The sequence below is a fragment of the Cololabis saira genome, chromosome 18 (genome assembly GCF_033807715.1).
Source record: "Cololabis saira isolate AMF1-May2022 chromosome 18, fColSai1.1, whole genome shotgun sequence".
Taxonomy (NCBI): domain Eukaryota; kingdom Metazoa; phylum Chordata; class Actinopteri; order Beloniformes; family Belonidae; genus Cololabis; species Cololabis saira.
In genome coordinates, this window is record NC_084604.1 from 24,735,364 (window position 1) to 24,761,149 (window position 25,786).

A 25,786-nucleotide genomic window follows, 5' to 3' on the forward strand; every position below is an offset into this window, starting at 1 on the left:
TCTGCTCAAAGTGACAAACGATACAATTAACATGACTGTTACAAAAATATCAAAAGTAAAACTACTGTAAATACTGTGATCTCCTTTGTGCTATGAACTTCATAAATAGATGACACAATAGAAATACAACCCCTTCACATAATCAGAATATTTAATGACAACTGAGATGCATCTTTCATTCAAAACGCTTCCTTCGTTGAAGCTTTTCAACCAGTAAGCTCAAAAGAAAGAGTTTTTCCCCCTTATGGGACAGCAAACCCTCTGATGTCTGTACTTCAATAATGTGCTGTCTATTTGACTCCTCCCCTTTTGCTCTGTTGGTGGCATTATTTTATTAGCACGTCCATTCAATGGCCAATTTATTGTAGGCAAGATTTGATTTTATAAACCAGCTTTTCTGTGACTGATTTAATTCACTGTGTGATGGATTACAGAAGACAGATGGTTCATCCAATAACCTGCTAAGTATTCTTCAAAAGTGCCTGGCTTTTATCAAACAGTCCCCCAGATGGTTCTGTGTTAGAAGCCATCCGTCATGTCAAGGTAAACCGTTTTAAACCGTAGGGAAACGTCCTGATTGCACTTAACGGATCTGAATCACATGTGAGTGATTTTTGTTATTCGTCTTCTCCTTGTTTGTGTCACTGTTAAAACTCTTTTGATAGATTTCCTGATTTCCTGCCGGCAGCCCTGACACAGTTTGAACGTCTAGTAATCCCTGCAGGTTAATTATCTCCCAGGAGAAGCTTAATGATAACAGGATGACATGGATCAGCATCATCTGTAAAACACTCCTAATAAAACACAGGTCCTACAGTTGTTTCGTTTGAAAATTTGGACATTTATGATGTAGATTAAACCAGCACATAAGCATGTGGTAAACATGGATTTTTCAAATCATAATCCCAGGTTTAGACCTCGTCTGGGAAAAAAAGTTTGACCCCGAAATCTACTTAACTTGGCCTTCCCTCCTTCTCTCTGCCCCTAATCAGTCCTTCTTTGGGACACACACACACACACACACACACACACACACACACACACACACACACACACACACACACACACACACACACACACACACACACACACACACACACACACACACACACACACACACACACACACACACACACACACACACACACACACACACACACACACACACACACCCCTCCCTCTTCCAGTCTTTCACTGCGCCCCACCACCTCATGTCCCATCTGGGCTTGAAGGGATGGAGGCTTTAGCAGAGAGAACAGGCCTCTCTTGGATGTTACGAGTGTGTCTCCTAATGGGTCTCGAGGGAAATAAGTTCATCTCCCTGATCAAATATTCCAAACCAGCGTTATTCCAAATTAAATTCCTTGAGAGACCCCATGTGTCTCCTTTTGGTGGAGATAAATGGGTGCACGGGGCATGAAAGCCAATTAATTAAATACTAATTCTATCTGGTAAATACCACAATTCAATTAAAATGTTAATTTAGTGTCACAAAAAGCTCATTTGAATTACTGTAAAAGCCCCTTTAATAGTTGTTAAAATTTAGATTAGGAGTTTTTAAACTCCAGGATTAAAACACTGCTTTCAGTAGTCTATGGTGTGTCGCCACCTTGTGGTGAATGTGAGTCATAGCAGACAGCTCAACTTCACACAGTTATTTGAAATTAATTTCCAGCTAAATAACTTAGTCTTTTTAGGTCATATCAGTCTGTGGATGAGGGACAGGAATCCCTTAGAAATAAAATATGTTTCCATGGTGATGACAACTCTTTAGCAAGATAGATTCAAAGAGGCTCTTAAAATCACTTTCTCCCCTCCGTCTCCCCTCCCTCCCTTCTTTTATAATCAGTCTCTATGGGGGGACATGAGCTTTTCAGAGTCTTGGCTCTGCTTTCAAAAGCTTAATGACAGAACAAGACATTAATAAGTAGAATTCCAAACTCAATGTTTCTCTTAGCAGTGGAGGACGGAGAAATCATAGATATTGTAAATAAATGTAAAAACAAGGTGTTATAAATATGATAATAGTCAAAAAGGTTATTGAAGCGATTGTTCAACCACTGACATACATCTGTAATCTCTCGTTCTGAACTGGGACATTTCAAAAAGAAATGAAAATTGCAAAAGTTATCCCACGATACAAAAGTGGAGATAGACACCAATTCACTAATTACAGGCCAATATGGATTCAGATCTCAAAGATCCACACCGTTGGCAGTCCTGTAGTTAACAGAAGAAATCACCAGCTCCATAGACAAAGACATTTCCACTTGGGGTTCATTGATCTTAAAAAGGCATTTGACACAATAAATCATGACATATTAATCAAAAAACAGTATTAGGACCTAAACTCTTTATTCTACACACAAAGTACATGCAAAGTTTCAAAAGTACCACAATTTGTTCTGTTTGCTGACGATAACAATAATTTCTGTGAAGGGGGAAATTTACAGCAGCTTATGGAGGAAATCACCTCAGAATTTAACAAATTAAAAAAGTGGTTTGATATAAATAAACTATCATTTAATTTGGACACAACAAAGTTCATGTTTTTTGGAAATCGTAAGGGGAACAGTGATTCAAAAGTATTATAGAGGGTGTAGATATAGACAGATTTAATAAAGTTAAGTTTCTGGGTGTGATGATCGACCTGGAAACCTCACATTCAACATGTTCAAGCTAAAGTATTTCAGTCCTCAGTAAAGCTAAATATTGAACATTGAACAACAGAGCATTACATATCGTATATTGCTCACCTTTTTTGACATATTTCAATTATTGTGTGGAAGTTTGGGGCAACACCAACCAATCCTCACTGTGACCGCTGTGCTCACTCCAGAAAAGAGCCATCAGAACGGTTGTTAAGGCAGGTTTCCAGGACCACACTAACGAGTTATTTAGAAACTCCTGTCTACTAAAACTCCCTGATCTGGTAGAATTTCAAACAGCTCAGCTGATGTATGAAGCCGGAAACAAACCACCACCAGATGATATACAGAAACTCTTTACTGATAGAGAAGGGGGTTATGCTTGCAGGGAAGCCTTAACTTCAGAACCAGGAGTGTTCAATCAACCATGAAGAGAATGTGTACCGCAGTCAGTGGGGTGAAGGTTTGGAGTAAACTTAGCAAAGAACTGAAGCAACGCCCAAGCATGAGTTTGTTTAAGAAAAGGCTCAGACTAATGATTTATAACAAGTACAGCGAGGACTGCCTGGCGGGTGTAGGCCTGTGCTGGGGCGGGTTGGGCGGGCCCGGGTGCTCTCAGGGTGCACTTTATATGTGGGGGTGAATGTGTATAAGAGTATCGGCCTGTAGTTGGATGTGTCTAATTGAATGTCAATTTACAACGCTAAAATTTAGCATTAAAATAATATTAGATTACTTTCTGCTTTACTTTATATGGATATATGTTTGTTTGTTTTTTGTGGGTTTTCTTTTTAAATATAAATTGATAAGACTCAGAAAAACGGATGGATATCAAGTGTAATTATGGAATATTGGAGAAGGGTTAGGCTTACAGTGAATACGTTTTACTTCTTCTACCCCTTTTCAGACACCTTAAACAGGATTTATGTGTTATGTGTATTGTTATGCGTGTGCATGTATATACAGATAGGTGTGTGCACAATGGGCATAGATTCATTTATGTATATGAATTTATTCAAAAGGGATTCTATATGTTCAAAATGTGTGTGTATGCATGTGTGTATATTACTACTACTACTACTACTACTACTAGTGATGCACCGATTGTTCGGTAACCGAAATTGTTCGGCCGAAAATGGCAAAAAAACACTTTCGGTGTTCGGTGGAATAAGTGGGAAAAAAAACGAACAATTAATAACGGCGTTGTAAAATAAGGAAATAGACTGGCCGCTCCGTCCCGTAACGTTGCGCACTACATAAATCGTTGGCCAACCAAAAACTAACCCCATAAGAATTTTACCAACATTCATCAGGAGGTGGAACCAAAACAACATAATGCTGGGAAATTAAAAAAATTTCATTTTTTTTATGTTCAATAAATATTTTCAACCTTGTAATTTTGTAAAAGATTTTTTTCTTTGAAAAGCCTAAATCAAATGTATTTGATTTATGCAATGGTGAAAAAATTGGCAAAATAAATGAAAAACTGCTGAAGAACCATGTTCGGTATTGTTCGGTATTCGGCCAAGTGTTTATTATTATTTTCGGTTTCGGTTTCGGCCGCAAATTTTCATTTCGGTGCATCACTAACTACTACTATCATTTAGCAGACGCTTTTATCCAAAGCGACTTACAACACACACCATGGAGCAATTAGGGTTAAGGCCTTGCTCAGGGGCCCAAGGTGCCATTCTGGGGCTTGAACCTGGGTCCTCCAGACCCAAGCCCACCTCTGTAGCCACTAACTACCACCCACCATATGTGTATGTATATGTATGTGTATATTTATTTGTATATAGATACATAGATTCTTACGAGTGTTAACGTTATGTTCAACTGTTATTTTGATGCGTCTAGGATGAATCAATAAATGAAATGAAAACAGCATCCCCAGCTGACTGGAAAATAACTGGAGTCTGAGGCTGAAAAGGAAGCAGGGAAAGGAAAGGACCACCGTACAGCGGATGAGCGAAAGGTCTAAGAGGAATAAGTAATAAAAGATGATGCAGATGAAATGTCCTCCAACAGAGCAGCCAAAATCTTATTTAATTGTCACTTGTGTATTATAATTTATCCTAATGCAAATAATCAGTGATATATATACTTGTTTTTCTTGAATTTTTTATTAAGTTAAAAAAAGTGCACTGCATTAGAAACCTAAAAGACTTTTCAAATGAGATGTTGCCTCGAAATTATGAAAACACGACTGTTAGTTATTCAGGAAGAATATAAATAAATTGATTGCGTCTTCTTGGGTTTCAGTTCACTTTGTATCACCCCCCCAGAGGAAGAAGGAGTATCTGTGCACACAAACGGTGAGCAGGCTGGTCGGGAGGGGAAAACAAGGTGACAGAGGACCAGACTCAGAGCAGCTTGAGGTGGAATAAAGCTCCCTCGTACAGCAGTTCTCATTAAAGAAATGAACTGTGACTGAACCTGTGCAGCCACAAAGTGCTTAAATGCATCTATCCTCATCTACAGGTCAATTAGATCTTATCAGTATTTAAGTCATAAATACTGCACAGTTGGTTTTATTGGATAATTGAGAAACTCAGATTAAAAACAAGAAGGTTTTGTTAAAGGTACAGTGAGAGTGACCCCCATTAACATACAATAAACACCTAGTTACAGACACCATATGGAGAACACTAGATAGAATCTTTTTATCACCTGCGTCATATCAGAATCCCAACAAATAGTTTATATATATGCCTCATAAAACTTAAATCAAATTGAGTTAAATTATGCCTTAATAATCCAGAAGGGAAATATTATAGATATTTGTTTTTTTTAAAGAAAAGTGGAGTCCGTGGTGCAGTACACCGATACAGCCAGCAGGCGGCTCCATACATAAGGAATGAGAAATGAGCAGGGACACGATCGCAATCAAGTATATCTTAATTAAGACGTACTTCTTAAATACAACCAACCACATGCTGTGTCATTACCTCCGCTGTTTCTTTCAATGCTAGGTTAACTGTGTCTGTAGACTTCTGTAATTATGTGGCTGTTATGTCCTGATGCGATAATCGAGCCATTAGGTGAAACCCAGTGTTTCACATGTGGGGCTCTTCCACCTGATCCCTCCTTTTACTTACACTGTTGAATCAGTCATTTTCTCCTCCTTAATCACTGTCACTCTCGTGGATAAAAAGCCAGCTGAGCCCAGATCCACTATATTAGTCTCAACTCATTATCTACTTGTATTAAGGATGCATCCAAGTAAAAATCCAGTTGTATGAAGGATTTTATAACTCCAGGAATCTGGAAAATCTCAAATATGGCTAATTTATTTACTTCGTTTTACACATAGAAAATGTTATGTGTGACTTCTGGAAATAACAATGTATGCTGCTTAAGCAAAACTCAACAGATCTGTACATAACATTGATTTATAGTGTTTATGTTAAACTTTAAATGAAGGAGGCTGATTTATACAGAGATCATAAAAACAGGGGGGAAAGTGGGACTGGGTTAAATAATAATAAAGTGTAACATATTGTTCATAAAATGTATATACATGAATTTTCTAAATGTGAGAAAAGTTTTTTTTGTTATTTGATTGAATTTGCCATTCAAAACATGTGTCAAGTATGCTTTCCAACGAGTTTTTAATCCTGTGGAAGTAATATACGTTTCATTTGGAAAAGATTTAAGGTGGCAGTTTGAGAAGCTACAAAGAAAGGAGAGAAAATGAGCAACAGATACTGAACCCTGTTATTTCAAAAAATAAAATCTTATCCAGAGAAATGGACAGAAAGAAACGTACCGGTACATGCAGGCTCCTACACCAGCCAATCGAACTCGATTACATCCTTGTACGAGTCACTCATTAGTCCATTACCCGTTACAGGTCACATACGGAGGAGTAGCAGATATCCAGTCACTAACCAGCTGTTACCCATTAGGCCTCTAACGAGCTGTTATCCACCATGCCTCACCTCCTTTACCTCCTATTCATTTCCATGTTTCAGGAACATTGACAAAAACTATATAGACTTGATGGGTGTAACTTGTATGTATAATTTGCAAATAATAATAATTTGCATGCAGAATCTTCACTGTCTATTAGTAGTTTTAAACAGAGATTGAAGACCAGCCTTATTGATCAAGCATCTAGAAGTGCTTCCACTTAATGTGGACTCACTTCTGCACGTGCACACCGAGAAATTGTCTGTTTATATCCATCTTTTTGGAACGCTGTTTTTTTTCTGTTTTTTGTTTTTTTGTTCTTGCTATTATTTCAATACAATGTATTTTCAATACAATGTATCTTCTTGGTGAGAACTTTGAATAAGCCCATTTAGGGCTTCCTTTCTCATCTGCACATATTTTCATGCTTTTATGTTCATTTAAACTTTTGTACCGTTTTTTTTTTTATGTTGTGCAAATAAACAAATCAAATAAAAAAAATAAATAAATAAAATTTAAAAAAAATTATAAATAGAAAGCAGATTTGGACCATTCACACTAGACAAGACAAAACTTGGGAGGGGAGAAAACAAAAAACAAAACAAAAAACTGAATCTGCACTCATTTTACAGTTGAATGACCCTGACAAACCCCGGACCCCCACATCAGTGTGTGGGTGTCTGTCTATGTGTGTGTGAGAGAGAATTGGTGAAATCCCTTTATTTTTTCATCCCATTAAGACGTGTGTCACGCTCTCTGCTCCATTGTTCTCCCACCTCCAACCTGCCATTGAAGGGTTCCATGCACATTCAGGCTGACTGTGTTTATCTGTGCTCATCCGTCTTTGTGCTTGTTTGTGTTTAGATTCTGGGAGTCCTAAAAGGGAAACTAAAAAAATAAGATTGTGAGTTCATGAAATGTGTTTCACCACAGATCCTCAAGTCTTAGTCCACCTATGTGAAGTACTGAGGATGTATGAAAAAAAGATAGACTTTTGAACTTTATAACTCTTTTCCTGCATCCCTTAGCTTTATTTCTGTAAGAGGAGAGCATACAAAGACTAAAATCATTTGTTTTTATCAAACAGGCCAAGAATCCAAAGCTGTCAATGGCTGTTTCATCTTGAATTTGAATGTTTTCATGGCTTGGAAAAGGTGGTTAGGTTTGTGTGCATTATACCAGAACCAGAAAAGAAGAGACAACGATAAAGACCTGAGGTCGAGATCAAACCCCTTCCCAATTCCCACAGCCAAAAATCATATTAACGTAACTGAGTTTCACCAGGGCTTCCTCCATAAATGCCCTCAATCCATTTCATTTGGTCTCATCTAGTCCCTGCACAAGCCTCGCCTCCCTCAGGTGCCCTTCCCTCGGGAGCAGTTTGCTCTGATTGGCCGATAACTGAACCTCCCTACCCACCAAGGGATTACGGGGGATCTGGGTGAACACCTGCTCCACCTCTAAACTTAAATGAAAGGAGGGTTGTAGTCGAGGAAAGATCCCTGATGCAGAAAATAGCTGGGTTAAAAGAAAAATCCTGCTGCTATTCAAGATATAGTGGTGAAAAGTTAGTGCATATAACATGAATACTCAAACAAGACAAGTGCTAAATGCCATGTGTTCGTCTGTTCAGCGGTGCATGAACACACAATGACTGGGACGCTGATTCAAAGCTACAGTTCCAACAATACTGTACCGACGGCAGCAACATCTTGAGCCGTCTGGACGTGTTAGTCAAAGCAGGCGTGAGTTTAGCTCCGGAAGCCTGATGGCTCCTTTATGTAGAGTCAAAGGTGAAAGTGGGTCACCTCCATAACCCGAGCAGTGTCGTATCCATCACCCCCATACTGTCATACTGTTCCTCTCCCCGCAGGCCTGTCCCGTCACCTCCAGCTGTGAGCTATTATGTCCCGTTCCCAGAGGTTTGACGACCACTGGAGCGTGGACGTCCCACATGACACAAATAACTGCAAGAGTGACAACCGCGAATAACACGTGCATGAGTGGACACATGAATACCCAAACACATGCTGGAGCAGAGTGAGATGGTCTTATTAGATATAGAAATAGAATACTTCATCCCATCTCCATGACAACAGCTGAAGTTAGTTTTTATCTCGTAGTGAAGTCCAATTACCACCAGAGGTGTCTTAAGTCACAAAGCCACAATTTGAATCGATGCCACATGGTACAACCAACAACTCATACACGCACTCACACCAGCAGGTTTTCACACACACAAACACACACACAGACGGTGCAGATCACTCAGTTAACAAGGGGATGGAAATCACGTAATAAGAAGAGACAAAGCCTGTCTTGGGAAAAGCCTCCACCTCATGTGTCGTGACTCACTGGCACACAAACAGCAGACAACTATCTCCCCCAAACAGTTCAGGTGACCTAAGTTCACTCAACAGGGAGCTTGTTTCCCAGCCAACACCAGAGCAAAATCATTACTTTGGCAAAACAGCAATGTGGTGTCGTGTTAAGTCCTATAAGTCGCACTTAAGAGGCTAACGGAGGCTGCTACCTGTTTGCCTTTTAGCTTTTAAAAAAAATCTTCAGAGGGAGGGGTTTCTGTTTAGGTTGTACCTTTGCCGTCCTGGCAGGGTTGCGTCTTCCCTTGCGAGTGTTCAGCCACAGGTCCAAGGAGCGGTTTTGGCGTCCAGAGAGAGTCCTGTTTCTGATGCACCTTTGACACCGAGAGCAGACGCTTGCGCAGGCAGCCCTCAGACCTGGCGGGATTGGGGCTGGGGACGGACTGGGCCTGGAGTTTGTTCCCCATGCTGTTGTCGTGCTTGAAGGAGCGCAGAGTTCGCTTGTCTCCAGGGAAGTCCTCATAGCAGGCCCTGTGCCAGCAACTGACCACCGGCTCAGAGGAGAGGCAGTGGACGTATGTGATCATCCCTGGCTAAGACCTAAGCCCCCACCACCTGCACTCCCCAGAAGGAGCAAGCTCCCCCCCAACTCCTCCTCCCTCTTGGACGGCCCTCTTTCTCGGTGCCCTCCACTGGAGGTAATAGGATGGAGGGGTGAATGAAGGTTGTGTGTGTGTGTGGGGGGGGGGGACCTCCCCCTGTACTCTCAAACCCTGAATAGGCTTCCCCCTCTATTTCTGCAAAGATGGGATGGAGGTTTGGAGGTTTTTAGCAACTCACCCGGGACCCTATCCCCTCCTCTGTCTCCTCCTACTGTTTTTGTCTTTCCTGTCCTTCTCTCAGGGGACGGTATTGACTTGCATTGATTTGCCTGACAAAGAAGCGCTATGCTCCGTGTTTGATTACAAGATCTAACTCCAGAGAGAAAAAAATATGTAGATATATATTTTCCAGAGGTGTTGCAGCAAAAAGCTTTTAGTAATTCTGCATAATTGTCAGTTGGCTGTCTGGTAGAAATGCCGGGAGCTTGCAAAAACAGGAATTCCGACCAACAAATACTACCACAGAAAATGTTGGGAATATTCCAAAGATGCACAACTATGGTTTTAAAACAAAGACGAGTGCCTTAATAGAAATACCTGTGGGTAAGGCATATTTGTCCTCTGAATGCTACACTGTCTTTTGCAATGTCCTAAAAGCAAGCCCACAAAAAAAAGAAAAAAAAAGCATAGATTTTTTTCACAAAAGCCAAGAAAAATAGACAAAAGTCATGATTCCGATTAATGTCCAAAGATGCTGAGCGCCTCCTTTGGTGCATTAGGATCAAAACAAGAAAAATCTAAGTTTCCAAAAGAGTGTTGAGAGAGGTTTTGGTGAGCACCCTCCTTCCTCGTCCTCCTTCCATTTGAGAGAACATCAGCATTGTCCAGCAGGGTCCACATGGCCTCTCCCCGTGGCTCCTCCTCCTCCTTTCCTCTGCTCCTAAATGTTGCTTTTCTAATCTGTAAAACCAGATTATCCAGGCTCCAGCCCCTAGCCTTTGATCGTGAGCAAACGCAAAACACAGATGGACACCAGGCTGCACTTTACAACAGTGTATCACCTCCCTTTTCATAAATGTGTGGATGTTCAGAACGACCTGGCGTGTGGTGGGTCACTCCGATGACTCAAGCTCATGACTCAGACACACGCATGTGGAGTTAACATCAAAATGCTGCCTGAGATTTACATGCATGAAGATTGATCTCAAAAATCCCACAGACTCAAAACTCATTGGTGAATATAAAAGTATTCACATGGAACTGCAAGAAGAGCACAGAGTGGAGGCCAGATGGACTGAGTTTAACACCTGACAATCTAACATAAATACATGTAAGCACAGTAGACAAGATGAATAGATATGTGGTTGAAAATAACACGCTCACAGGGTGAGAGCAATTCAATTCAATTCAATATACTTTATTGTCCCACTTGGGGGAATTTGTCTTGGACTCGACAGCGGAGCCACAAATTCCTTGACAGCTACAAAAACAATACATCACCAGGCACATTAGCGGAGCAGCCAAGACTGTTCGAAAAATAAAAATCCTGCCAGTATTTAGAAAAAAAGAAGCATTAAATATAACAATAGGACTGAAAAAGTAAAAACAGATAAATGAGGGAGATAAATGTCTCCCTCTAGCGGCGACAGCTTTCAGTAGCGGCAAACGTTCCCTGGCTGAAGGAGTGGAGGACAGTTTCTGCTTAAAAACCCTCCAAAATAGTTAACAGAACTGCAAATATAGGAGTAGGTAAGTAAGTGAAGTTAATTTATACGGCACTTCTCGTATGCTCAAAGCCACAAAGTGCTTGACAACAGCCACACATTAAAAAAAAAAAACTATAATTACAGGAAGTGTCAGAGCACCCTTTATGAGAGGAAATCATATAAAAGCATCCTTTTGTTTTTTTATTAGTGACCGCAATATTCAAAGTGACCACAGATTATTTTATACCATTGTACTATTTATTATAGATCAATATTAGCACAGGAAGTTGGTTATTTTTCCAACTCTTTAAGTTCACCCAACTGTACATTGAATGAATGAGCATGATATTTTTGTCCCCACTTCTTTTAAGTTCATAATACTGATTTGCAGCCTCTCCAAAGTACACACACACACAGTTCATACTGGAAGACAGTTGTCACTGGTTTTAAAAACACCAAGCATCAAGGGTTTTAGGGTTTGTGCAACATGTAGAAATCCAGGCTTGGATTTGGATATTTCCTATAATGAAACATGATGCTAGATTACAAACAGAACCGTCTGAGATCTTAAAATCTGGCAGCATTTTCTGTTTTATAGATTTTGAGTAAGTTGAACTGTGTAATTTTGGCCTTTTTTTTTTTTTCCAAAGAAACCCTGATGTGTGAGTTTTGGGGGTTAATTAGTGACTGTGGTGGCTTGGTGCAGCTCCAGAGCATAAAACTGCTGCAACTTTGGGGAAATGGGCAGAGACTGTGTGAGTGGTTATCCTGCCAAAGCCGCAGCAGATAGCTGGAGGCTAAAACAGCCATTAGCAACGGTTATCATTTCAACAGCATGGTGGGGCAGCCAACACACAAGCTGATTACAAAAACCAAAACCACGGTGCGTGCAATCACACAGAAATCATAAAGGACAAAACCCCACAATACACAAACACACACACACACACACACACACACACACACACACGCGCACACGCACACACACACACACACACTTACTCACCAGAGTCTAAACACACAGAGACCACTAGGAGAGCCGAAAGGGGCTGTGTCCTAAATTGCACTTAACACTGTTGTTGTCCTCAATTTATAGCGGCACGAACAGATAAAATCACCCAGTTCACTCAGACAAAAAAACCCCAGTAAAGTCAGGCGAACTGATGCGCAGAAGAGGGTCATCCCTGAGTAGGGCTGGGCGATATATCGAGATTTTAATATATATCGATATATTTTCAAACGCGATATGGTACGAGACAATATCGTTTATATCGATTTAAAAAAAAAAAAAATTCAATTTTTTTTTTTTAATTTTGATATAGCTTATTTTGTGACAAATTGACTTGAATGTTTTATTTGAGATTTGCACAAATGCTTTGTTATTTGCACAACTGTCAACCTCAGTGGAAAAGTCTGCCTGTTACTGTCTACACTGTATTAATTGTACAGTGTATTTTAATTTAATTGTTATGCAGGAAAGGGATATTTGTTTTATTTTATTCAAGAAGAATTTTTATTCTGTATATGCAGGCAGTTTATTTTTATTTCATTTGTTTTATACATTTTGATATTGTGCAGACCTCTGTTAATAAAGGTACCTGTGTGACATTTGGCACGAGGCTTTGACTTAAAACTGACTGTTTTTTTAAGGGTTTGCCTCAGAAAAAAATGAAGCTAAAAGAGATGCTATGCTATAATGCTTTGGGGGAAACCCCAATTATGGCACAGAAAAAATATCGAGATATATATCGAGTATCGCCATTCAGCTAGAAAATATCGAGATATGACTTTTGGTCCATATCGCCCAGCCCTATCCCTGAGCATCTACGTTAGACAAAGAGGTGCAGTATGTACAGGAACAAACACACACCGATCGAAGGTCATAGACAAGTTGTCTATTTATGACATGAGGTCTTGCCCAGAACCGGCATGTGGTCAGATTCTAACAGTCTACTGCCTGTGAGTGTTAATTATTACTGGTCAGTGCATGCATCATGTCAGTGTGTGAGTTTGTGCGAGCGGTCCAGTTCTTGAAAAGTGTAAAAAAAAAATCATACTGAGTTCAAGTTTAGACAGTGTGTGCTTGCATATAAATACATCCACTTTGTACTGAGGCATTTTCACATAGATTGCGGTGTGTTCGTGTGTGTATGAGTGTGTGTGCTTGTTTGGAAGTGGAGAAAGCGGAAGGCTTTGGGAAAGGGACAATGGTTGCCATGGCTACGCATCGGTGTGAATGGAGCGAGAGAAACACCTGCATGCTGAGTTGCTGCTCTGTCTGAGGAAGTCATCCACCGATCCGCGGGGAGTCGCCCATTGTCTCCTCAGACTTGAGAAGCAACTACATTTTTCCACATTGTCCGTGGAAACAACAGATTTACTTTTGCCTCTTAAGAAACTTTTTTTCTGTTTTAGCCTTTAAAAAACAACAACAAAACAACAACAAAAACACACACAATAAGTCCTCGTTACTGGGTGGAATGTCTTCCTTAACCTCTAAACTTTCCACAAGCCTTATTGTTTTGCAAACTCTTTTCAGAGGACAAAAGGTTCACTGGGGTCCCGGCAGATCCCATTCAAACGCAACTGGAACTTAACCGACTATTGTTTACCTATCAAGACCTAGAATCTCCTCCACCTTTGGGTTTTATTTGTTTACAGACTTTAACATCTCATCACGCATACCCTCTCAAGTCTCATGCAAACATGCAAGTGTGCATGATGAATGATTTAAAATGTACAAAGAGGCCTTTATTATTAAATACTCCAATTGGTTGGCTCTATCCATGTTTTGGTACTCTGCATAATCTAATTGAGATCTCTCTAAACTAATTTGATCAGGTTTTATTGGTTTACAACGCTGTTACCCATCAGGAATACACCTGATGTCAATGCCTCTCTCTTGTCCTCCTCTCCTCCCTTCCACTCCACATCATCAGTCTGCCACATTCTACGTGAGAACATCCATCAATGAGGCCAAAGGGCAGGTAGTGGATCAGCCTCAGGTCAAAGGTCACGGTCTCCCCACACACACACAGCACGGCTGCTCCGGCCCTGAGAGGACCGGCACCTCCGGGAGGTCAAACAGGTCAACGACATTTGATGGGATTGCTTCATAAAGGTAACCGATGATGCTGTTAACGAGTATCAAGCTCTTCTTTTAACTGTCTAGTGTCCCGGAAAGGTGAAATGTTATCTACTACCAATGAGGGAAACATTCTTTAGAAATGTAGGTTTCTACTAAATATAACAGTTAAAATGCAATGGGCAAATTTTCAAAATTTAAACATTTAGATGCTGACACAGCAACCTGCATTAAGGGACACATGCACTCAGAAGATCTTGTAACTTTTAGCTGGAGTAGGTTTAACTGGAGCCGTTTACAGCAGAAAACAGATTACATCAACTGTCTTTAATTAATTAAGCAACACCCTTATTTATATGGTAATTTTTATTTTATTTTAAGCTAAACATGTATATTTATTCAACAGTTAAGTACTCATGCTGTTCATGTTACAGGTTATAAATATAAATGATTCAATTATAATTGCTTTATTAGTTATTTCAGATTTCTAACGTTACATTTGATTAAACTTGAAGAAAAAAAATATTTAAGCTAAGTTTGGATGGGATAAAAGTTAAGTTATAAATATTTTCACCGACTATCATTTTAATGTGATTATTTCCGCAAGCAAATGTTTGGTATGTATATTATGTGTATATTTCACAGCATAATATATTAATAATACATTATGAACGTTTTTTTTGTATATTTGGTGTTTTCCTGTATATATAATTTTGTGATCTCCATCCAGTGATCAATAAAGTATTCAACTGAATTTAAATAAATACAAAATCCTAGAAAAATGGTTTATCTACTTCCTTTAAATTGGCTATTGTGTCTGACTAACAAATACAAATCAAAATGATTCACTAAACAGTGAATGAGGCGCTATGACAAGTGAAAGAGTTTAACTATCTTAGGTGTTGGTGAGTGGGTGCAGAGCGAGACATTTACAGGAAGTCTCAGTGTCTGCATTACTCCCATGTTGTGGAAAAAACTGCTGAGACAAAAAAGACAAAGCGTTCAGTTTCAGAGTTTATCTACATCTCAACTATCACCTAGATCATGAACAAAAGAATATAAATGGGCGGACGCATTCCAGTGGGAATCTTTAATCTGTCTAATTATTGTTTTTGTAATTTTAGATATGCCCCCACCAGAAGGAGACCTAGGTCAGGACTCGCTGGAGAAATGACAACTCTCAGTTGACTTGGGAATGCCACAGTGTCCCCTTGGTGGAGCTGGAAGAGGAGGATGAGGAGAGGGAGGGCTGGGAATATCCGCTCAAGCTGCCATACTAGGAACCTTTCTCAAATAAGTGGCACAAAAAGGATGGATATATGACTATATATTAAAATATACAACTCACAGTCAAATATTTGCTTAAGAATTTACTGATGACTGATCAACTTATAAAATTAGCCATTGTTCTTTCTCAATATTTCAGTTGAAATACTTAAAGTGGCATGAGTGAATATTGTAATGAGTCTAAAACGAGCTTCACATTCAGCCTGGGCGATGGGACTGGTTACTTCACAATGTTCAAGAGGATCTGTGCACAGCTGCAATTCTCCGCCAAAAACCAGTCTAACAGTGGACTAAACTCCACTCAGCCAAAGATATGTTCTTCCAGACTGGACAGGGACCAAGACGGCCTTAGCTGACCTCGCAACAGGGAGGCAGATGAACTCTGCAGCATCTGCGCTTAGCCGGGCTTAGGTTCACCGACATGGACGCGACATCATGCAAAAGGAAACCTCCAATCTGAGCAACATCGGTGTCTCCAACTAATCTTCACTTGTGTCTCATCCCATATCCACTTTTCTGGACTGACAACTGCGACGGGGCTCAAGTGCAGGAATAACTTATGTAACACAGCGAAAGCCCCTGCAGGTCAGAAGAACATAAATCTGTCTCACACACGGCTTACATGATAATACAGGGCTTTACTGAAGACTTGGTTTTGGTGGTTATAACAGATGAGAATTACTCCAGCCACAAGCTGGTTTTTGGAGAAATGAGGACTGAAATTTGTCACATTTATCTACCCCAGAGCTGGAAACCCCAAACAGAGGGGGCTTGTTTCAATCATGACAGACATTCTGCAGCTCTGTATCTGGCAACCACTAGGAGTAATCTACTGGGTGGATCACAGCGTTTAATATAAAGCAGAGTATTTGGGTCAGTATGTTAAGTGTTTCGAAGCGGCAAAAAAAACCCAAACTGTAAATGTTGCTTTTGACTTTACATGCAGTTGCTGTTAAATGAAAGACTGTCTAAACATCCGTGTCCTCTCAAAGACGAAACTTCTGCTTGGAAAGAGTGAGTTAATTCTCAGAAGGTAACTCAACATCTGTTTCAGTCCATTTCTCAAGTGTAGCCACAGAGTGTGGACAATCTGACAACGTGGATTACTGCACACAGCTGATGAACTGGGACACAAATCCACTTTGTATTACCTCATTTCTCCGAGCCATCAATTTTAAACACTTAACTGCCTTGTTGCTTTTAGAGAGTTTGTCTGTCATAGAATATTATCTCCTTAGCATAACTAATAGCAACAGCTGGGCTTGACCTCAACATGTACAAGCGCCTTCCATAACTAAGTAAAAATGCTTTACAATGCTTTTGTACAAGAAATAAACTTCTTTAAAGTAAGGCATTATCATCTTCATCACTAGAAAGTAACTGGGTGAAAGAAAGTTGAAACGTAAAGGAAAATAAACAGAAGGTTCTCACATGAAACTGATTCAACAGAAAGTGATGGAAACGGGCTTTATCGTTCATGTTGTCTACAAAACAAAACATGCTGACATTCTTCAAGCTTGACTACAAGTGTGGAAAAAAAATAAGGAAATACAGAGCAGTCGAGAGAGAGAGAAAAAAAGTCTCAGGGTATGTTGTGTCGTGTGTAAAAAGCGTGAAACGAGGGACAAAATTGCACGAGGCTTCCAGTAACAGGCTAACCAGTTTCCCTTTATCTTATTTTAACTGGCCAATCAAATAATAGCCAACACATGGCCTCGTTCTGCAGGACAGCAGCCCAGCTGGTACTGTGAACGGAGCAAACAAACATCACTTACAGCCACACAGCAAAAACAAAAATAAAAAAAGGTTCAAAACTTTAACATGACTGAAATGCATGTAGCGATGACTTCCTTGAAGCCAAACCTGCAGAGAAGACAGATCAAACGGCAGTCAGAAGAAAGGGATTAAAGTCAGACGACCTGAATGATTCGGAGTTCAAACAGAGGGAACAAAGGGCGAGATGATTAAAGTGCCAAAGAAGGAGGGTTAACCAACTTCAAACTCGGAAAAACACAGAAGCACGGATACTGTGTCGAGGAAGCTGCCGTCTTGGTCGCACATGAAACCGATGGAGTTCAACTTTTTCTTTGTCTCCAAAAGTCAAACCGGGAGAAAGAAAACATGCAGAAACGCACACTTACTTTTAATACAGAACATGGCTCTTCATATATCTCCAGGTTTCAAACCTCCAACTCTTCTTTCTTCTGTCTCCCTATTGCCTGACAATCATCACTCGTGTCCTCCTGCTCTCTTCTCCTCTCCTCGTTTCTCCGCACCCACACACGATCCTTTCTCCATCTCCCTCCCTTTCTTTCTCCCCTCAGACACACACGCTCCGAGTGGAAGCAAGCCAACTTCTACACTGCAGGAAACCGCTCCACGACGCCCCCTCCTCACTCTGCTTCCCTTCTCTCTCTCCCTCTACATCCCTGAATACAGTCTCTCCCTGCCCAATCAGCATTAAGAAGCAGAGCCTCGATCAAAACTCTTAAACCGGATCTTCCCCACAAGACTTTTCTTGCATCCTTTATGAATCTTCCCCACAAGACATTTCTTGCATCCTTTATGAATTTACACAAACACATGCAAAAAAAAATGTAAAAATAAGCGAGAACTTACGTTGTTTTGGTCCCAAAATGAGTTCAAATGGGACCTGCGCTCTTGGGCAGCAGGCAAAAGTGAACACAAAGTTGCACCCACACACGACGTCAGCCTTGTAGAAAATAGTGATTGCAGGGAATCTGGGCAGTCAGCAGTTCAGTGAGACGGGGGGCCCCCAGCATGTGGCCGATCCATTGTGTGCTGATCAAATATAATCGCTTTAATCCCCACAATTCAACTGTGTGTTATCAGATGCGCCGATGAGCTCGGTGCGCTTCAAACCCTCCACACGGGCAGTTCTGAATCGCCCGCAATGTCGCGCAGATCGCTTCAGGCAATGCTGAAGTCAAAGTAGTGTTTCTATTTGAACGCTCAGCTTCTGCCTCCATCTCGCTCAAAAAAGGGACCCCAGCGAAGAGGAGAGTGCAGTGGTCTGCAGTTTTTGTTTGTATGTCAGTTCAGCAAAGGAAAAATAAATGATCAGGGAAACAAATATCAGAAAAGAAACAAGTTGGATCCTGAAAAGAGAACATTTCTGATGCACTGCAGACCCCGTTTCTGTTTGTAAACAAAGGTTTGTGGTGTAGTTTGGATGCGTCTGTGAAACTACAACATAGTTTCACAGATTGGTTTCATGATTTTCTCTTCTGAGGCCACCTTGTATCGTTACCTTTTAAACTAAGCCTTTATATCATGTGGCACAGAGTTGAAAAGTGCATATGCATGTAAATTGTTTTCTTTAAAAAAAAAAAAAAAAAAACACGCTAATGCTAAGATATGTTCGCTCTGAGTTGTTACTTTTTAAAAGGCAGTCAGGACTCCTTACAAAAGCTGTGACATGTTGACAGTAAGCGGGGTTCCCTAATCGGCTTATACTGTACATTACAAGTGTGCAGGGTCCTTTCTTCATCATAATCCACCATGTAGTGATTACACCGATTATACAGAAGTTCAACCAGCAGTAATCAGAAACGTTGTGGTTTGTACTCTCTGCATAGAAGGCAAAGCTCCAAAAAGAGATAATAAAAAAAAAGAGCAAACAAGTACGTTTGGTTATGATAAAGCTGGAATATACTGTCCAGGTGGGAGTGTGTTGTGTGTCATGAACATGTTAATGTCACAGTTTCACAGTGTAGGATAGGTTTTTTTTTACTGTTTAACTCACTCTCCTGTCATCTGGATCCTGCCACCCTCATCAGCCTCATTCCCTTCACCTGTGCTTCCCTGGCCCAGCTCCACACCTGGTTTCCCTCATCAGTTTCCCCTTCTTAAACCTGCCCATTCCCTCATACCTGTTGCCAGATTGTCGTGTGCTTTTGCCTCGCTTTCCAGCCTTCCTGATTTTTGTCCTGTTCCTGCCTGCCTGCCTGTAACCCTGCATGATTCTTAGTTTATGGATTTTTGCCTGCCCGTTTTGGTTTTGTTTGCCTGATCTGCCTGACTACCCGGTTTGACCCCTGCCTGCCTTTTGACAAAGATTAAAGCCTCTTGGACTCCGATTCTGCCTGGTGTTGTGCATGTGGGTTCTCTGTCCTGTCTGAGCCGTGACAGTACAATCTGGCCAAGACTGAACCCAGCCAACATGGACCTACCACGTAAGGAAGAGGATTTGTGGGATTTTTTTTATGGGGACCGAGTGGAGTTCTACCACCGTACGGTGAAGGGGACGGGGACATGGCCCCAGTTCCGGCCTGTTGCTGTTCCCGAGGTGGTCCCAGACCCACCCCAGTCCCTTCCCCCTTTCTGGGGAACACGCCTGGCTCTGGGTGGGCCCAGAGGCCTGCAGGCTCAGGGGAGACAACGACGGCGTCGGCCCCAGCCCCAGCTTGTTCCTGCTCCCCGAGAATCGGCTGATAACATGCGCTGGGCCAAGGAGGAGGAGTATTGGGACCCCTTTTGGGGAACACGCCTGGCTCTGGGTGGGCCCAGGAGCCTTCAGGGCAGGCAACGACGACGGCGTCAGCGCCAGCCCCAGCTTGTTCCGGCTCCAGCTCCTGCTCCGGCTCCTGCTCCTGTTCCAGCTGCTGCTCCGGCTCCTGTTCCAGCTCCAGCTCCTGCTCCGGCTCCTGTTCCAGCTCCTGCTCCGGCTCCTGTTCCGGCCCCCCGCATCCTGTCTGCTCCTGTTCCGGCCCCCCGCATCCTGTCTGCTCCTGTTCCGGCCCCCCGCATCCTGTCTGCCCCGACTCCGGCCCCCCGCATCCTGTCTGCCCCTGTTCCGGCCCCCCGCATCCTGTCTGCCCCGGTTCCGGCCCCCCGCATCCTGTCTGCCCCGGTTCCGGCCCCCCGCATCCTGTCTGCCCCGGTTCCGGCCCCCCGCCTCCTGTCTGCCCCGACTCCGGCTCCCCGCCTCCTGTCTGCCCCGACTCCGGCTCCCCGCCTCCTGTCTGCCCCGACTCCGGCTCCCCGCCTCCTGTCTGCCCCGACTCCGGCTCCCCGCCTCCTGTCTGCCCCGACTCTTGTTCCTGAGGCGATCCTGGGTGGATCTGCCGCAGTCCCAGACCGACCCCCTGACCAGTCTGCCGCAGTCCCAGACCGACCCCCTGACCAGTCTGCCGCAGTCCCAGGCCGACCCCCTGACCAGTCTGCCGCAGTCCCAGACCGACCCCCTGACCAGTCTGCCGCAGTCCCAGACCGACCCCCTGACCAGTCTGCCGCAGTCCCAGACCGACCCCCTGACCAGTCTGCCGCAGTCCCAGACCGACCCCCTGACCAGTCTGCCGCAGTCCCAGACCGACCCCCTGACCAGTCTGCCGCAGTCCCAGACCGACCCCCTGACCAGTCTGCCGCAGTCCCAGACCGACCCCCTGACCAGCCTGCCGCAGTCCCAGACCGACCCCCTGACCAGCCTGCCGCAGTCCCAGACCGACCCCCTGACCAGCCTGCCGCAGTCCCAGACCGACCCCCTGACCAGCCTGCCGCAGTCCCAGACCGACCCCCTGACCAGCCTGCCGCAGTCCCAGACCGACCCCCTGACCCGCCTGCCAAGCCCCGAGACCGACCCCCTGACCCGCCTGCCAAGCCCCGAGACCGACCCCCTGACCCGCCTGCCAAGCCCCGAGACCGACCCCCGGATCCGCCTGCCAAGCCCCGAGACCGACCCCCGGATCCGCCTGCCAAGCCCCGAGACCGACCCCCGGATCCGCCTGCCAAGCCCCGAGACCGACCCCCGGATCCGCCTGCCAAGCCCCGAGACCGACCCCCTGACCCGCCTGCCAAGCCCCGAGACCGACCCCCTGACCCGCCTGCCAAGCCCCGAGACCGACCCCCTGACCCGCCTGCCAAGCCCCGAGACCGACCCCCTGACCCGCCTGCCAAGCCCCGAGACCGACCCCCTGACCCGCCTGCCAAGCCCCCAGACCGACCCCCTGACCAGCCTGCCAAGCCCCCAGACCGACCCCCTGACCAGCCTGCCAAGCCCCGAGACCGACCCCCGGATCCGCCTGTTACGCCCCAAGGGCGACCCCCCGAACTGCCTCACCGGTCTGCCCGGCACCGAGGACGGCCCCCGGAGCTTTGGCCGTTTGTTGGCCGGGGCCCTCCTCCGGGCCCCCTCCTCCCGCCCTGGGTGGATGGTTTTGGGACATCTGGAATCTGTCCCTTGAGGGGGGGGTTCTGTCACAGTTTCACAGTGTAGGATAGGTTTTTTTTTACTGTTTAACTCACTCTCCTGTCATCTGGATCCTGCCACCCTCATCAGCCTCATTCCCTTCACCTGTGCTTCCCTGGCCCAGCTCCACACCTGGTTTCCCTCATCAGTTTCCCCTTCTTAAACCTGCCCATTCCCTCATACCTGTTGCCAGATTGTCGTGTGCTTTTGCCTCGCTTTCCAGCCTTCCTGATTTTTGTCCTGTTCCTGCCTGCCTGCCTGTAACCCTGCATGATTCTTAGTTTATGGATTTTTGCCTGCCCGTTTTGGTTTTGTTTGCCTGATCTGCCTGACTACCCGGTTTGACCCCTGCCTGCCTTTTGACAAAGATTAAAGCCTCTTGGACTCCGATTCTGCCTGGTGTTGTGCATGTGGGTTCTCTGTCCTGTCTGAGCCGTGACAGTTAATGCTACTCCAATATGGTTTGTAGGCTATAAAACATCTGCTTCAACCTGATGTCACCGGGTGATGTCAGATCTAAGAGATTGTCTCAGGATTGTTTGCAGTGACATGTAGGCATTTGTCTGTGTTGATCCCACACCAGGAAAGGGGTTTGGGTTTGCAATCAACGAGAATGAACTTGCACCAAGAAGAAAAGAAAAAAACAATACATTTTAAAAAATTTAAAAAAAATCGAATAACTGGTAATTGTAAGAAATTGCATCTCCATCAAATGCTGATTGGTTGAAAAAAAAACTTGATCAAGAACTGATTTCGTCACAAGATGAAAACAGCAAAACAAAAACGACACCCTACACATTATAACATGAAGACGTGTTTACGAAGCGCAAGTACAAGTGTGTATGTGTGTGGCTAAAACAAGAATGCCAAGAAAACACAACCCAGGAAATAATCAGCAACTAAGCACATAAACACACACTAAAACCCACCTGACCAAACAAAAAAATGCCATATCGTCAAACCACAACCTCAACGGGATGCTGCTTTACCCATAATAGCTTTAATTTGAACCTTTTCCATGTAACCTCTTTTAGGTAACAATTAGATCGACCACAACGCTCACAAAGCTGCAGAGACGGGGATTTCCTTCACGTTATAAACTAAAACTAAACTAATATAAACTAAATTTACATAAATGGTTATTATTTATACCTTTTTCATGAAGACATATTGAAGTAAGAACCACATCGTCTCAGTCTGTGATCCTGACACGAGACATTAGATGCAAAATAAAATGATATAACATTTTAGAGGATTTGAGTTTGAATGACTTGATAAACAAATAAAACAAATGGATATCACACCATTAGGTTATATTTATTCAAGAGTTTTGCAGCCATGGGTGGTGCAACAATAATAGCATCTACATCTCTGAAATTCTCCTGAAAATGTATTGCTTAGAGTCAAAACTGTGAATATTTTATCTTCTGAATTCATTTAATAATTTCACTATTGGTCTTTCTTTTCTTTTTTTTTATTTAAATAACTTGAAAATATAAATGATTGACAACCATTTTTTGACATGTCATCAGAAACTGGACCCATCTTCAATTCAATTCAAATAATGTCAATAGTATTCTTTATAAACACAATGCGGTACAAAATATGATAAATTCTGTAAAAAACACATAATTCCCTTCCTTTCGTCACAGTCTGATCTAAATATGTTACTTACAGTAACTTACTTACAGTACTTATTTTTTTGTTCTTTTCCAGGACGTTTAGTAGGAGGTTGCATGGCAACACATGCGGCGGTTGTGTGTGGCATCATCCCGCTGTGAAAGGACACAATTTTGGCCAATCTCGAACCCCTATCATACGGCTTGAATCATGTTAAAAGGCTCATATTTGACTTATCAAAGTGTACCTAAGTGCACTGCACATCCTCTGTCAAATCCCTTGCAGCACAAGCACGCCGTGGCGTTACTGTATGTGCCGTGTGCTCTGCGTCAGTGGCCAGATAAGACTCTAAGGCACACACACACACACACACACACACACACACACACACACACACACACACACACACACACACACACACACACACACACACACACACACACACACACACACACACACACACACACACACACACACACACACACACACACACACACACACACACACACACACACACACACACACACACACAGGCAGATAAAAACAAAGCTTGTTGAAGCAAATGAAGCGTCGAAACAACCAGATTGACAACGGGAAGGAACATGGATCAGGGAAAGTCTGAGCCTACCAGGCCTCTAAGTTTGGACACATTTCTCAACAAAACTCAGCCATATGAAAAGAAAAACATGATTGGATTTGCGTTAAAAAGATGAATTTATTAGAGCTGGATATGTAGTGAGACCACCTTTAAGCCTCTAGGATTGTGTTGGGTCAACAATACTGTATCCTATCAGAATAAACCCTGTTTCTTAATCCTCTTTCAAGATGAAATCCTCTTCATATATAATCACTTTTTTATTTATTTACTTCCTTTTTTTTTTTTTTTTTTTATCAAGTCAGGGCATTCATAGGTCAATTTTTTTTCAATACACTTTGCAGAAGGTTGCAGGGCCTTTTTTTATCTGTCAAAGGAAATCCATAAATAAAATACTCCAGATTCCAGAGATATTACAGAGGAATTACAGTACAACTCTCTCTATGCACCCTTACGGCTCCTTTTTTTTTTTTTTTTAACTTGGAGCAGCATAAAAGACCAAGTACCGATGAGGGCCCTCCATGCATGATGCTAATGCTGATTTTTTCTTTATTTTTAGGGAATCACAGGAGCACGTGGCCGATTTATGATATTGAATTAATACAACAATATGTTGGACTGATTTCCTTTTTCTGTCCATATACAGGATACAACCATTAGACTTGTTTCCACCGTTATAGTTGAAAGTTTGTGTATAGCAGCAAAGTCACTACATAAACTCAGTATCATAGCTGGAAAAAAAAGTAATGCTGACTGCAGATCAAATCCCTCTTAGGCTTCCCTCATTCTGAACGTGGGCAGAGGATGCTGCTTCTTTTTACAACAAACTTTGAGTTTGTCCAAATTTGTCAGTTTCAAGCCAGCAGTTCTGTTCCATGCAGAAAAAACTTGTTTGCACTTGTGACCAAGTGAAAAGTTCCAACCTGAACAGGCTTCTGCACCGCGTCAGAGCTGCTCTGCACCACATCCAGGGTCAGAAAAACTCTCCACATTCCAAAAGTACAATTAACTGCTACTTCCAAGCTGCAGCTTGTTTACAGCACAGAATAGTGTACATTCATTTGCATTTTCTTTCTAAATGCAACATCTCCTATCTTACAAATTACACATTACAATTTAAACCGCAATCCTTCCCCCGAGAAGATAAGAAGACCCTTTTCAAAAAAAAAAGTTAGCCCACCAGAGGATTTAAGAGGCAGCTGCACAACGAACGGGCAGGTGTGTTCGTCTGTTAATCACCTGGTTATTTTTTATGTTGGCCGATGCTGATTATCACAAAAAGGCTAATAATCAGCCTCTTAGCCTTTGTTTGCTTTGTGACATTCATTATCTTCACTGGGGTGATGGTGTTTTAGGTGCTGAATTAAGCAGCATCTTGCCTGAAATGCTTTGGTTGTTTTCTCCCTCTACAGTTTACTTGCCTGCATGTGTGTATGATTGTATGATTGTAGCACCTTAATGCATCTACTGACGTAAGACTAATGGCACTTTTCCACTAGTACCTACTCAGCGCCTTCTACTCGCCACGCCCCCGTCTTGCGCTTCTCCACTACGGGTGGAGGCGGATGGAGGCGTGCAGAGTAGATACTTTTTCTGTACCTATTCTGCCGAGGTTCTAAGCGTGCTGAGTCGGCCCTGTATCTGACATCATCACAATACACGCCACTAATTGGTCGGGGGGCGGGGCCGTCAGACGTTTGAATCAGGCAGCGGGAGTCGGCACAAGAGCGGCTCGTGGCGATTTTATTCAACAGGCAATGGCAGCGCAAACGTCTGTTTGGTGATCCAACTCTGAGGGGCAG

The 25,786-nt window shown here is 42.9% G+C and overlaps 1 protein-coding gene across 8 annotated transcripts in view; it reads right to left on the reverse strand.

Moving 5' to 3' along the window:
• nhsl1b (NHS-like 1b) overlaps positions 1–25,786 on the reverse strand; it is a 119,765-nt gene that overhangs the window by 34,741 nt on the left and 59,238 nt on the right. For 2 of the 8 annotated variants that reach the window (XM_061746443.1, XM_061746436.1), the window contains exon 1: positions 9,156–9,468. The exons of 5 other annotated variants lie outside the window; for them this stretch is intronic. In XM_061746443.1, the coding sequence (XP_061602427.1) occupies positions 9,156–9,468 (313 nt within the window). Of the gene's footprint in view, positions 1–9,155; positions 9,469–17,702; positions 17,888–25,786 lie in introns of those variants that run through there. One more of the 8 variants, XM_061746441.1, reaches the window with a different exon arrangement.